This window comes from Pseudochaenichthys georgianus, chromosome 7 (assembly GCF_902827115.2).
Source record: "Pseudochaenichthys georgianus chromosome 7, fPseGeo1.2, whole genome shotgun sequence".
NCBI classification, from domain to species: domain Eukaryota; kingdom Metazoa; phylum Chordata; class Actinopteri; order Perciformes; family Channichthyidae; genus Pseudochaenichthys; species Pseudochaenichthys georgianus.
The window spans coordinates 40,370,633-40,384,118 of record NC_047509.1 but is presented as its reverse complement, the minus strand read 5'-3'; the positions used below and the strand labels follow the sequence as shown (position 1 = coordinate 40,384,118).

General features: G+C 45.8%; 1 protein-coding gene across 4 annotated transcripts in view; it reads right to left on the bottom strand.

Annotated features, from left to right (window-relative positions):
* flna (filamin A, alpha (actin binding protein 280)) overlaps nt 1-13,486 on the bottom strand; it is a 55,010-nt gene that overhangs the window by 16,671 nt on the left and 24,853 nt on the right. For all 4 annotated transcript variants that reach the window (XM_071203856.1, XM_034086662.2, XM_034086663.2 and 1 more), the window contains exons 5-27: nt 12,892-13,039; nt 12,248-12,366; nt 12,090-12,167; nt 11,764-11,926; nt 11,393-11,593; nt 8,376-8,513; nt 7,679-7,805; nt 7,458-7,594; nt 7,163-7,359; nt 6,286-6,399; nt 6,041-6,184; nt 5,711-5,834; nt 5,173-5,333; nt 4,996-5,086; nt 4,139-4,308; nt 3,528-3,645; nt 3,251-3,363; nt 2,925-3,074; nt 2,118-2,436; nt 1,547-1,720; nt 1,305-1,467; nt 1,055-1,215; nt 12-179 (exon numbers count right to left, since the gene is read on the bottom strand). In XM_071203856.1, coding sequence (XP_071059957.1) covers nt 12-179; nt 1,055-1,215; nt 1,305-1,467; nt 1,547-1,720; nt 2,118-2,436; nt 2,925-3,074; nt 3,251-3,363; nt 3,528-3,645; nt 4,139-4,308; nt 4,996-5,086; nt 5,173-5,333; nt 5,711-5,834; nt 6,041-6,184; nt 6,286-6,399; nt 7,163-7,359; nt 7,458-7,594; nt 7,679-7,805; nt 8,376-8,513; nt 11,393-11,593; nt 11,764-11,926; nt 12,090-12,167; nt 12,248-12,366; nt 12,892-13,039 — 3,478 coding nt within the window. The remainder of the gene's footprint in view (nt 1-11; nt 180-1,054; nt 1,216-1,304; nt 1,468-1,546; nt 1,721-2,117; nt 2,437-2,924; nt 3,075-3,250; nt 3,364-3,527; nt 3,646-4,138; nt 4,309-4,995; nt 5,087-5,172; nt 5,334-5,710; nt 5,835-6,040; nt 6,185-6,285; nt 6,400-7,162; nt 7,360-7,457; nt 7,595-7,678; nt 7,806-8,375; nt 8,514-11,392; nt 11,594-11,763; nt 11,927-12,089; nt 12,168-12,247; nt 12,367-12,891; nt 13,040-13,486) is intronic.

Below are 13,486 nucleotides of genomic sequence, written 5' to 3'. Positions count from 1 at the left end.
ATCAGACTCACCTTTGGGTCCTTGCACGCGGACCTGCAGGGGGGCCACTCCAGCTTTGGAGGCATCCACTGTGAACGCCTGAGGGATGCTGGCTCTGACGTTGTTTCCCAGGCCTGGACCCTGGCACTTCACCTTGGTGCTGTCCACGGAGTCGCTGACCGGCACGGAGAAGGGACTACCTGCACAGAGAAAACCTCAGGAGAGTCAGAATCAAATATTGTCTAGTAAACTGACATGTTAATGTTTTATAATGTGTTTCTTCTCGTGTTTCAGCCTCTATTCCCACGGCGGTCTCGAGACAATGATGGCTGTGATTCATGACTACATGTTGGTCCCAGACCAAAAGAGGGCTGCGGTAATGAGTCGATAAACATGTTGGCATTTCAGCACTTCCAAATACTTGTCTACTAAGTCAATTCGTTTTTTGTAGGCGAGGTTAAAGTCAAGTGAATGTGGTTTGTAAAAAGCCTAACGTTTGAATGTATGCTCTGAAAATCATAACAGTCATGCTCACATGTGAAGACAGCACTTATAGATGGAAGATAGAATGGGAGGGATGAAACCCTCTTGAATGGTCACACATGTAGAGCACACAGCACACAGTGAAACCCATCCTAGTACTAGGAGCAGTGGGCAGCTATTGCACAGGGAGTGGGGGGTGGGGGGGTTGTCCGGTGCCTTGCTCAAGGGCACCACTGCAGGGCAGGAGGTGAATTGGGACCTCTCCAAGTAGCAGTCCACACTCCACTTGTAAGTATAATAAAACATTTTTGGCTTAGCTCATCTTTTCCAATCATCCAATACTAATGGCTTTCTATGAAGGAGACGAGGCTGACCCTAGCTCCAATCAGTTGGCCTTTATGGTCAAGCCGATATGAAGTATGGTGAACCAGAATCGGAACCATCTAGCAGAAATATATTCACTGTATTTCTCTCCAGGGACCAGGGCTTTACATTTAGATGAAACCTTTAAATAACTAATATTTAAACTATTAAAGAAGTTAAACATGACAATCATTTGAAGAAGGTTTCCGATTCCTTTCCCCAGCTGTACCTTTGATGGGCTGTCCTCCATATGTGATGTTGAGGTTGTATGTGCCGGTCTCGTATGGGATGTACTCCACGCTGCAGCTGCCATCCTTGTTATCAGTGCAGGACATTTTGGCCTCTGAAGGACCCTCCACCGCCAGACCCAGACCCCCAGTGCCTGCTCCTCTGCAAAGGGAACACCGCGGACATTAGAACCAAAAGCAGGGTCACGTTCCACCGTAAACTCTTCCAAATGGAGAATCTTTCCCACTCACCGGGTTTCCACGGTGAACTTGTTAGCCTTGTTGGTGATGCCGCCCTTCAGGCCTGGACCGTGCACACGCACACGGGCTGGATCACAGCCTTCAGTGACAGCAACACGGAACGGACTCTTGGGCACCGGAGAGCCATCGTAGCACACCTCCACGCTGTGTGGGCCTGAGGAACAGTCTGAGCTTTAAACTCTGCCATGAAAACCAAGCACACGTGCTGCACTGTTCCTACGGTCTGCACTCACCCTCCTCGTAGGGAGTGTACTCGACGTTGTAGGTTCCATCCCCGCGGTCAGCGATCAGGGCGTCTGTGCGGCTGCCCGACGGGTTGCTGATCAGAGTCTTGATGTGATCGCCTCCAGTCTGTGTGAGAGCTCGAGCATCCACAGTGAAGTCTGTGGTGGCCTCCCGGAACACTCCTGGAAGCACAGGAGAGCATGTTGTTGGAGCTTTGGTCGCATCACCGCCATAAAGACACATCTGAGCGTTTTTCTTTTTAAAAATTAGAAATACTACACTATGTGGAACTTATTGGAATCATTTTTACACAGGATTATATGAGATCACTTTGACTGATTAGATGGAAGTGATGGCACAAATACTGGATTCCACAGCGACAAAAAGAGACTAATTCAATTTGGATTGGTCACATCTGACAACAGAAAAAACTAATTGAAAAGGTTGAAAAATATTTTTTAAAGTGCATATTTATGCAAATGCATACATACAGAATATGCACCAAAAAAAAAGAAAAAATCGAAAATATAGTGACCAAAATTATTTCTAGGAATAATTGATATCATATCATTAGTGTACCTTTGCCCTCCACTCCTGGTCCGAAGACACGGACTCCACTGGCGTCCACGGCGGGCTCCACGGTGAGCCGGGCGGGGAAGTTTGGCACGTCCTGGCCTCCGTAGCGGATGGTGAGGGTGTAGGAGCCGGGGTACAGGGGGATGTAGGTGATGGTGTAGGTCCCGTCTCCGTTGTCCTGGATGTGGACCTCCGCCTCGGTGCCGCTGTCAGAGATGATCTCGATGGTCAGCTCTGCCGGCCCCGCGTTGGTACAGTCCACCACGAACTCCCCCTTCTCCCCCACCTTGGCGCGCTCCAGGCCTGGACCAGAGCAGCGCACCTGAGAGGAAAGAGAGACGACTTTTAGACAGGTTCAGCCACGCCCCGAAACGTAACTTTGACTATTTAGGGGCAATGTAAACATAACAGAATGACTGAGATTCACAAGCATGAATATTACAATCACCGCTATCCACAACTAATAACAGAAATAAAAAAATAAATAAAAACACTTTAAAAAAGAATATAAAAATAAAAGAAATAATTTGTATTTGTTAAAAATATATATATATATAAATTGTGTATATTAAAGTAGCATCAGTCAGAAAGTATTTTAGAAAGTGAATAAAAATATGCTAAGAGTGCGGAGAGTATCAGAGTTGAAGCATGAGCCAGATAGTTACAGATAAAGTATGTAATGAAATATAGATATCTGAATGCAGAAAATAAGTTATATCCACGTAAGACATGGAGCGAAAGTTAATGTACATGTTGTATCATTCACATTTCCTCGTCTGGATGTGTCGTGTTTGGCAGTAACCGTCTCACCTTGGAGGGGTCTGAGACGGGGTACGCTGTGGGGCTGAAGGGAGATCCGGGGATGGGGACTCCGTCGTAGGTCAGCTCCACCTGGTAGGGCCCCGCCTCCCGGGGGATGAACTTCACCTGGCTGCTCTCTGGACTCAGCCCGGGCTCAACCTGCAGCAACAAATATTACAAGTTATAAAAACACATTAAAAGAGTACATGCATCATGTTAGGGTGAAAACGTTTCTCCAACTGTTAGACATTTATCATTTTTATATATTATTAAAAAGGCAATTTATGTGAGGAAAACATGTGATCAGCTGATATTCAGTTAAACATGTGCAGTACCTTGCTGGCCACTGGCTTCCCTAAAGGTGAGGTGACCTTGGCGGCGACCTTCCCCTGACCCCCGGCCCCCTTTGATTTCACCGTCACTTCCTGGTCTTTGCCGACAGTCATCTCTACAGAGACAAACATTGGATTTCATTTAAGAAGTGCTACAGGTGAAGAGCAACAGATGATTGTGGCACTAATAAAACCGACAGACCCAGAAACACCAGCTGGTGTTCTGGACAGATCTTCATATGAGACCGTGGTGAGGTATGAGCGATAAGGAAGTACGCACTGTCCCCCAGGCCGGTGACGTTGATCTTGCTGAGGTCCAGTGTGGGGGCCACAGCCACGTTGAAGGGGCTCTTGGGAATGTTATCTCCGCCATAGGTCACGGCGACTCCCAGAGGACCCTGGGGCAGGAAGGGGAGGGGCAGAGATGTTATCACACATGATTATGAAGCGACGGGTGGAGAGAATGATCCTCCCTCGACTTAACGCATCCTAAAGAACCAGAACTGCAGACCAACAGCTGACCAAGTCAATCACAGTGCTTTATCAGAATGCGTTTATTATTAAGTCAAGTTAAAAGGATTAGTTTGACATGTTGGGATTCAAATAAGCCACAGTGCTGAGCAAAGTACAAACAAACACTGAAAAAGACTTTTTAAAAAAGGTAAAAACATTAAAATGTTGCCAGTAACTTTCATTAAGTGAAAACACTGTGAAAGGGTTGAAGTGGTAAGGCGACAACATTGGGGTAGCAACCTGTCAATCACAAGGTAACCCCGCCCTTATACTCTGCCTTAACGTCTATTTTAATCTAAAAGGGACCTTAATCTACCAAGTTAACATGTTAGAAAACTGCATGTGCATGTTGGTATGCGAGTGCTTCTCCCACGGTACCTGCTGCACCGGTGTATATTTGACGGTGTGTGTGTTGTCGTGGTTATTGATGATTTCAAAGTCCTTCACAGCCTCTCCTTTGGTCGGCCCGCTGAAGCTGCAGTCCAGGTTAGCCTTCCCCGCTGCTTTGGTGCTCACGGTGAAGTGGGTGGGCTTGGTCAGCTCCACACCTGAGAGGCAGAAACCAGTCCGTGAGTCCGACTAATCAAAGCGCTTTCATTTTAATCTCTATAACTCCAGCAGTTCATAAAAAACGTTATATCAGTTCCTGCCGACTCATTCAGAAAAACGTAACTCAATTTACTCAAGTACTGTACTTTAAATGACAAACTTGTACTTTACTTGAGTACTTGTATTTTATGCTACATGTACTTCTGCTCCACTACATTTTGAAAGGCACATGTTGCACTTTTGACTCTAATATTTAATTATACAACACTCATACTTACTCTTTACATATAAAACACATGATAAATAAATACATTTGGAGTTGTGTACTACAAATACTCCAAGTATTTTACAGATTAAATGGTTAGTAAATTGGCCCCACATAAAAAAAACTAAAACCTTGGAATGCTACATATATTAATAAGAAAAAAATAACAAAATAGAATATTCTAGAACAAAATAATACTGTAAAAAGAGCCATTATCGTAACATTTTCAATTCAGGACTTTTACTTGGAAAAGAGTACTTTAAGACCATAGTATTTGTACTTTTAGAAAATAAAAATCGGAGTACTTCTTCCACCCCTGGTCACAGGTGGGAATAAGAAACAAAAACTGTAAAGAGAAAGCTGCAGATTAAATATGGAGATGGGATATTTCCCAGTGAATAAACACTGTTCCCTTCCTCACCGCTGCGGCTGAGTCCGGGGCCCTCGGCCTTCACTTTGCTGGCATCGTGAGAAGGATCCACTTTGATCCTGATGGGCGTCATGGGGATCGCCTGAACACCAAACACAAGCAGTCAGACACACTTCATCAGACCCAGTGAGTCCCGGGCCGTCCTCCAGCTGCTGCACTCAGACTCACCTGGTCTGCGAACAGCACCATGATGGTGTAGCTGCCCGCTCCAGGGGGGGTGTACTTCACTGTGAACGTGTCGTTGTCGTTCCTGATGATGTCAAAGTCGATGTCGGCCTCTGCCGGCCCCACCACTCCAGGGGCACACTTGATGCCTATGCTGATGTCCCCTAAGGGCCGGAGACAAACGTCTTCATTACTTCGTGATTGAGAAATATGCTTAGGGCAGTAGAACCAGTTAACTATCTATCGGCCAATGGGTGCTGAGCTGGTGGGTTTACAAAGCAGTTCCACTTCCTGGAACAATGACGGCTACAATTGCAATCGGAAAAACCAAAACAATGAGCTGAGGGACGCTCAATTGTTCTGGGAAACCGAAAAGAAAGCAGAGCTGTGTGATCGTGTGTTGTGGTTTGAAACTACGACATAAGCAGCCATTTGATCCATCGCACACTGCAGGTCTCTCATTAGTTTATAAAACGCCAATCAAGCCGTGTTAGAAAAGACTTATCTGTGAGCAATGTGTGCAACAGTTCAATGTCTCTACCTTGTCCGGCCTCTGCACAGTCCACAGTGAAGTACGTCGGCTCGAAGGCCTTCAGGCCGGTCTTGGCCACCCCCGGGCCCGACACCTTAACCTTGTTAGGGTGACATCCTGCTCCTATATTCATCTGCAATCAGAAACACAGAAGCGTAAAGACACTTTCCTGTAATAATGTCCTTTGTCTAAACCCTCTAAGTGTGTGTGTGTGTGTGTGTGTGTGTGTGTGTGTGTGTGTGTGTGTGTGTGTGTGTGTGTGTGTGTGTGTGTGTGTGTGTGTGTGTGTGTGTGTGTGTGTGTGTGTGTGTGTGTGTGTGTGTGCGCGCGCGTACTCACCCTGAAGGGACTCTCGGGGATGTTGACCCCTCCCCAGGAGATCATGGCAGTGTGTTTGACGGGTTTACGTGGTGTGTAACTACAGGCATATGTGCCGTTGGCATTATCCTTAACCTGTACATCCACAGGAGTTCCCTCAACATCCTGAGCACAAGTGGCCACAGAACAAAGAGGTGTGTGAGTATACTGAGGAGCAGAACACACACATGCAGCACATTTCTGCTGGAACACACACACAGCCCTACCTGAGCCACAATCTTCAGAGGAGCTTTTCCTCCCTGCTTGGCGTCCACTGTGAACTCTGTGGGCTTCCCAACAGCCAGACCACTGCTCTGGAGACCTGGACCCTGAGCCTTGACCTGGAACACACACATCCATGGAGCTTAAGGAATACAGCTCTGCATTGGGCTCTAGCCGCAACGCTGCAGGAATATACGTGTCAAAGGCTGCAAAGCTGTATAAGGACCAGTGTAGGTTACAATTCATATGAATTACGGAGTCAGGGAATGTGGATAATATACAGTATATATAGATAGATAATATAACATTAGACAAACCACACAGTTACAACAAGTACAACTCATCAAAATGGTGTTATCTATGTCAAGGAACCACATCGCTTAATTGTGCAAGGTTGGGTGGCTGGCAGTCCAGCCAGCAGTCACTTGCATCTCCGTGGTTAACCCAGCCGAGGCTAAATTCTATTACCATACAGACTGACTATATAATGACATGCATTGTACAAATATTAAGACCCCATATCCAGCTGCAATAGATGATGGGGACAAATAATTCCTTACCATGAATGATACAGACACTTTAAGCACTTTACATCAATTTATAAATGTGTTTTATAACACCTCAAGTATTTAGATCCTCAGAGATTCAGAATTTTTTAACAAATATATGACTTAATCATCACAGGGAATATCCGAGTCTCCTCCTTGTAAATGTACAACTTCTTTTTGTATTTACAGATAATATAAGCCCTCCCTCAGCTTTGTATTTTTTGACACAATATACAAGATTGAAAGTGAACACTGATTGCTGGTGTGTGTGTGTGTGTGTGTGTGTGTATGTGTGTGTGTGTGTGTTTGTTTTGCTGCAGCAAAGTGTGTATACCTTGTCGGGGTAGAAGTCTTTGTTTTGTGCGTTGACTATCTCGGCCATGAAGGGAGAGTGCTGGATGTCTTCGTTGTTGCAGAGCACGTGCACGGCGTACTCTCCAGACTCTGTGGGCCAGTAGCGCACGTCACATGACCCGTCGCCCTTATCGTCACATTCTATCTTGGCCTGAGAGGGGCCTTCCACGGAGAAACCTGAACGGGGAGAGACAACCACAGCACGAGCTTAGAAGAGCTGAGGGGGAAATGTGGATACTCAAACGTTCAGGATTCTTTCCCCGTGTGTCACTCACCCAGTGTGCCAACATTGTCTCCAACAGCCTCCACCACAAAGTCAGCTGATTTGCCGACTATACCGTGCTCCAGCCCCGGACCCCAGGCCCTCACCCTCTGGGGGCCGGCCTCAGCGCCGATCTTCACCTCGATGGGACTAAGGGGAGCAGAGGGCGACCAGTCAGAGGACAGGGACAGCGGTTCAGTAGCAGTGTTTGTTTCAGTGTGTGTGTGTGTGTACCTGCGGGGGATGTGCTGCCCTCCCCAGGTGATGGTGATGGAGTATGTCCCCGGGGTGGTGGGGTAATAGTCAAAACCATACACCCCGTCTCCAATATCTTTCCTTTTGCACGGCTCCTCGAGACCCTCTGTGAACACAGTCCTGCACTTTAGTCTTTTGTTTTTACATCAAACCAATTTGTCTCAACTGACAGATTTAAGGCCACGGCCAAGTGAATGTAGGCAGTGTATTCTTTCTTGTTTTGCAAAGCATCATGGATATATTATAAAAGAGCCGATGTGGACATCTAGAGACTGTTTGAGCAGATGGTCTTCTCTCCCAGAAGAGAGTCGACAATGAGTTGATGGATACTTGACAAATAATGATGAAAACAGTTCATCGTAAAGCTAGTAAGAGTTGGTAAGGATTAGTTCCACAGCATTTTCAAACCTTTTATTTCTTAAGGACACATATGGACTAACTTCGGTTGAGCAATACAAAGTTGTTTATCGCAAAGCAATAAAACCTTTACTTAAGACTGCAATATGGCAAAGAGTATTATTCCCTCAAAGTATGTACTGTACTGTGTCCTGTCTATTGGATGGAGATCTCCATCAGAACTCTATTAAAGTGACCAGTATCGATAAAGAGTCGATCAAACCATTTCCAACGTAAAGAAGTAGGTGGTGTCGTTGTGTCGTGTTTGCGCCGGACTCACTGGGCCCCTTGATGGAGACTTTGAGCTCTCCGGTGCCGGCCCCCTTGGTGAACACCTGGAAGTCTGCGGTCTCCTTCACCCTCAGGCCTTTGGGCTGCAGACCCCGTCCCTTGGCTTTGCAGAGGCTGGGGTTGCATGCTGTGGAGAGACACAGAGTGAGAGAGGAAGAGATGTACTCTGCCTCCGACAGTGTGACTCAGCGGTGCTTTCAGGGACACGGGGAAAGAGGTGCTGGAGCGCTTTCAGTATTCTCCTCGTATCCATCCATCTTATCTCAGAGCGAAGTCTTAGAGCAGTGTAGGAAATGACTCTTTATCCTCACACAGGAAGTGGAGTGTCCTACATATCTCCTGCCGGCAGTTGCTCAGTCAGTGGGGACTTGGCTTCGACCCATCACGTCTTTAAACTACGGGGGGCGGAGTGGTGCTTGCAGAGGGGCCAGTACATGTCAAAGCTAAAGTATGGCTCTTCAGTTGATGTACAATCGTAGTTAAGACTAAGACGATCACTGGTTGTTTTTATTTTGTAACTGTGGCTCCCATTGATGTACCAACATTTATGTATGTGTCTTCAATACAAATATTTTTTGAAATAAATAAAAAAAGAATATGAGGTGCCAGTTAAAGACTCTAATAGCGGCCCACTGCTCCTAATGCAGGGTCTAAGTCAACGCTGTGTGTGTGTGTGTGTGTGTGGTCTAGCATTACTATACTTGTGGGGACCTAAATCTGTTTACACAGTCACGTGAGGGGACTCGCTTCCCTTATGGGGACAAATTGGAGGTCCCCATAAGGGGGATCATTAATTTTAGGGTGAAGACTTGGTTAGGTTTAGGGTTAGGGTTAGGGTAAGGTTAAGGGTTAGGTTAAGGGTAAGGGTTAGGGTTGGGCATGTGTTGGTTATGGTTAAGGTTAGGATAAGTCTCCAGGAAATGCATGTAAGTCAATGTAATGTCCCCTGAAGTGATGTATACATGGTGTGTGTGTGTGTGTGTGTGTGTGTGTGTGTGTGTGTGTGTGTGTGTGTGTGTGTGTGTGTGTGTGTGTGTGTGTGTGTGTGTGTGTGTGTGTGGTGCACATGTGTGACTAAACGATATTCCATTCTAATCCTCCATTTCCTTTTAAAGATCGTACAAATGGGATCTGTTGGTCGAGGGCTGATGCCCCGCAGGAAGCAGAGGAAGCCCTGCAACAACAGAGGCTATTAAAAGGGGCTCAAGATATTGTACAGGAAGTGGACTACTTAAGGACACCAGAGGAAGAATACAGTTCTATTTTATTATATTAAAATCCGTTTTTGATGTGTTCCACACCTGCACACACCCCCTGAAGAGTGTTCAGGGGGTGTGTGCAGGTGTGGGATGTTAGAAGGTCCGTCCACCAGGTTAAAGGGATGCTATTGTAGTGCGTGCCCTGGGGAGACGGTGTGTGTTCTGAGTGCAGGGAGAACGGGCTTCTGAAAGGTTGAACACCAACACAACTGGATGGAAGCCGAGCATTTAGTAAGATAACAACATGTTGTTAAACTTAAGACTTAGTAAGAATACAAACCGGAGCGTAATAATTGTACACTTTGATCCAACCAGGAATATATATATTGAACCAATAGTCAATAGAGAAATATCTTTGCAATATATGAAAGCTATTTGATCAAAAATATTGTGACATTTATTTTTCTCCATATCACCAAAGCCTACTGATGATTATTCTGAGGTTAGATGATTGTTACGCTGACACACATATAAAGCAGTGAAATATCTACATGGGCACACAGCTCAACCACACACGCATCTCACACACACACACACACACACACACTACCCAAGAGAGATGCCAGGAAACAGGAAATGATAGCAGAAGGAAGAGCCTGCTCCAGAGATACCAGCAGGCCTCTATCAGAGAGAAGAGAGGAGGAAGAACGTCCAGTAGAGCAGCAGGAAACCACAGCACAGCATTAGATACAGCTGAAGAGAAAACAGCAGGATGAGCAGATATATACGAGGTATCAAATACATGTGTGCCTTTTAGATCCAAGTAGACTTTGCTATAGCCGAGAGTCTGAGTGGTGCAGGGATGAGTCCTAAAAGTGCACGAGTAAGCATTTTGCCAATTCCTGTTCTGCTGTCTCAAAGTAAACAAACAGGTTATTTGCTTCAAAGGAGATCTGTAGGTAACAAAAGCTGTTTCAAACAAGCGATTAAATAAAACGAGTTAATGTCATAACGTCCAATATTAGCCGCGGTAAGCTTAGCGGTGCGGCTAGCTTTTACTTCTGCCGATTGCATTCACGATTCATAAATCCTAAAGTGATGGTGATAAATGGAGATATCCTGCTGAACAACATGTGTCAGTATCAAGACGTGTGTTTGCCACAGATGATATTTTCTGAAATATTCCGTTATTCAATAAATAAATCCTATTTTTCGTCGAGGGAGCCCTTGTGAAGCGAACTTACGAAAAGCGTCACTGCACCACTCTATAGAGCAGGGGTGTCAAACTCAATTTCATCACGGGCCACATTCGCATAAAGGTTGCACTCAAAGGGCCGGGTGTAACTATATAAATATATAATATATATAAAATAATGTATTATATTACATTATTGCCTCTGAATTGGATTATTATCGGATAGAATAATAACTTAGTAATTAACTACGTCTGAAAGCAGAAGTCCAGGGCAAATAATTGCAAGTCTCTTCAGTGCGCATGTCACAAAACGAGATGCATTGTGGGACATGTAGTTTATGGGCAACCTGCTTCTGTAAAGTGGCATGTAACCGTATAATAAAAGTATTATATTCTTTGCAAGCTCTTGTGGGGCCACATGAAATGAAGTCGCGGGCCGGATTTGGCCCCCGGGCCTTGAGTTTGAGACCCCTGCTAGAGGCTCCCATCAACGTGAAGTGGATTTACAGGGGAAACATTAACGTACAGAACGCGTCAGCAACATCCGATGCCATGCTTCTCAGGGACGGTGATCTGGAATAATTGCAGCTTATAAATCAATAGAAGTCCTACCCTCGCCCACGGTGACCATGAAGGGGCTCTTGCTGATCTGGCCCCCAGCGAAAGTGACGTAGAGGGTGTGCTGCCCCTCCTGGATGGGCTTGTAGGTGCAGCGGTAGCTACTGTTGCCCTTGTCCTCGATGGTGCAGGGCACGATGCTCTTCTTGCCGGCAGGGTCAATGATCATCACCTCCACCTCGCCAACACCAGCGCCTGAGCACAGAGCGGATAGAGGTCAAGGGAAATGTGTAACTAGACGCACAAGGGGTCGCTCAATCAAAACGATAATGAGGACTTTTACTAAATAACTACTCAATTAAGGCTTTGGCTGCATCCATTGCAACAAGTCAAACCTCTCTCGCCTCGTCCATGCTTTCAGTTACCTGCAGTGTAGACATCAAAGTAAGTGCTCTTGTTGGCGATGTTTCCTAATGGCTCGATGCCGGCCCCCTGGGCTGTGGCCTTGCTGGAGTCTCCCTGAGCCATGCCGATCTCCACCTCGAAGGGGCTCTTAGAGATGTGCTGCCCTGCAAACAGCACCGTCACCTAGAGAGAGAGAGAGAGAGAGAGAGAGAGAGAGAGAGAGAGAGAGAGAGAGAGAGAGAGTTAACAGAATGCTAAGGTAACCATAACAGGGCCTCAGCAGGTTTGTCAATATCTTAAAAATCATTGTATTACATTTTTTTTTTTTTTTTTATAAATAACTCACCTTGTGCATGCCTGTGACTTTAGGGATGTAGACGACAGAGTAGGTGCGGTTCTTATCATTGTTTCCTGTCACCTTAGCCTGGAAGAAATTGTAAAAATGTTAAAGCTAGTATGCCAAGATGATTCAAAAGCATCTCCAAAGAAACCCCTGGTTCTCACCTCCTCTCTGTGTCCTGCAGGGTCCTCCACGTACACCAGCACCTCCCCCATCCCCGCACTGATGGTCTCCACGGTGAACAGAGTCCTCTTCATCACAACGTTACCAACGGGCTCCACACCTGTCCAGAGGGGGGGGGGGGGGGTACATAACAACACGTGTGAACATTATAACAATGTACAGTAAATGGATGACTGTCTCCCACAGATCTGAAATAGACTTGTGGTGGAAGCCGAGAACTTGACCAAGTGACTTGAAATGGTCTACAGACCTTGTTGTGATCAGTTCTGTGAGGGAACTACTTTAGTTCTACAGAACTACACCTGCCAATCACCACCAAGAAGGAAGTGTCCTCTCTCAGCTAGCTGATGTAGCTCAGCAGCCTCTCATCCATGAGTTAGAAAAGATCAGTGTATTTAAATAGCACTACATTTAGAGGATAATAATAGATATTGGGGTGATCGGTCCCTTTAAATTCCTCCTCCGGCACTGGTCCAACCTCTTGGACCCCCTCAGTGTGTTGGTCTATGGCTAAAAACATGTCAATCACCCCTGCTCTAAACTGATGCATCTGCTCAGCTCGGACAACTCTGTTTCCTCGTTGAAGTCTAGCTCCGTGCGTGCGTGCGTGCGTGCGTGCGTGTACCTGGCCCATAGGCACGGGCCTTCTTGGGGTTGAGTTTGGGCCGCAGAGGAGCGCCAGGCTTCAGCTTAGCCTTGGGGAACTGGGACAGGTAGGTCATGACGGAGTGTTCGTCCACATTGGGGTCAACAATCTCTTCAGGGGTGATCACCTAAGAGGAGGATTCAAGGAGACACATGTGTTTTAAAGAAATGGCTGTGTTTCCATGGTATCATATAGAGTGGTGCAAGAATAAGTCCTAAAACATGGAAATTGGGAGTATTCTAGCACTTCCACTTCCCTCTTCTGTTTTGGTTAGATCTGAAATAAGGTCTCTGGTTAAAAAAAAAGTGGGGAGATGTTCACGTTTTGTTCTGCTACATTAAAATATGTCAATAAATAACCCACTGGTCAATGTCCAAAGCTTATATGTGTGGTATAAACGACAGTTGCTTACATGTGACCAAATTAGCCGCATTTAGCTTAGCAGTGTTGATGTGCCCGTGTTTTTAAGTCTGATGTTTCCATTTAAGGTTTAAAATTCACAAAGTTGTGTCAGTATGAGATTATACTGTATTGTGTGTTTGAAAAATATCTTATTTTCTGCCATTTCCAAAAT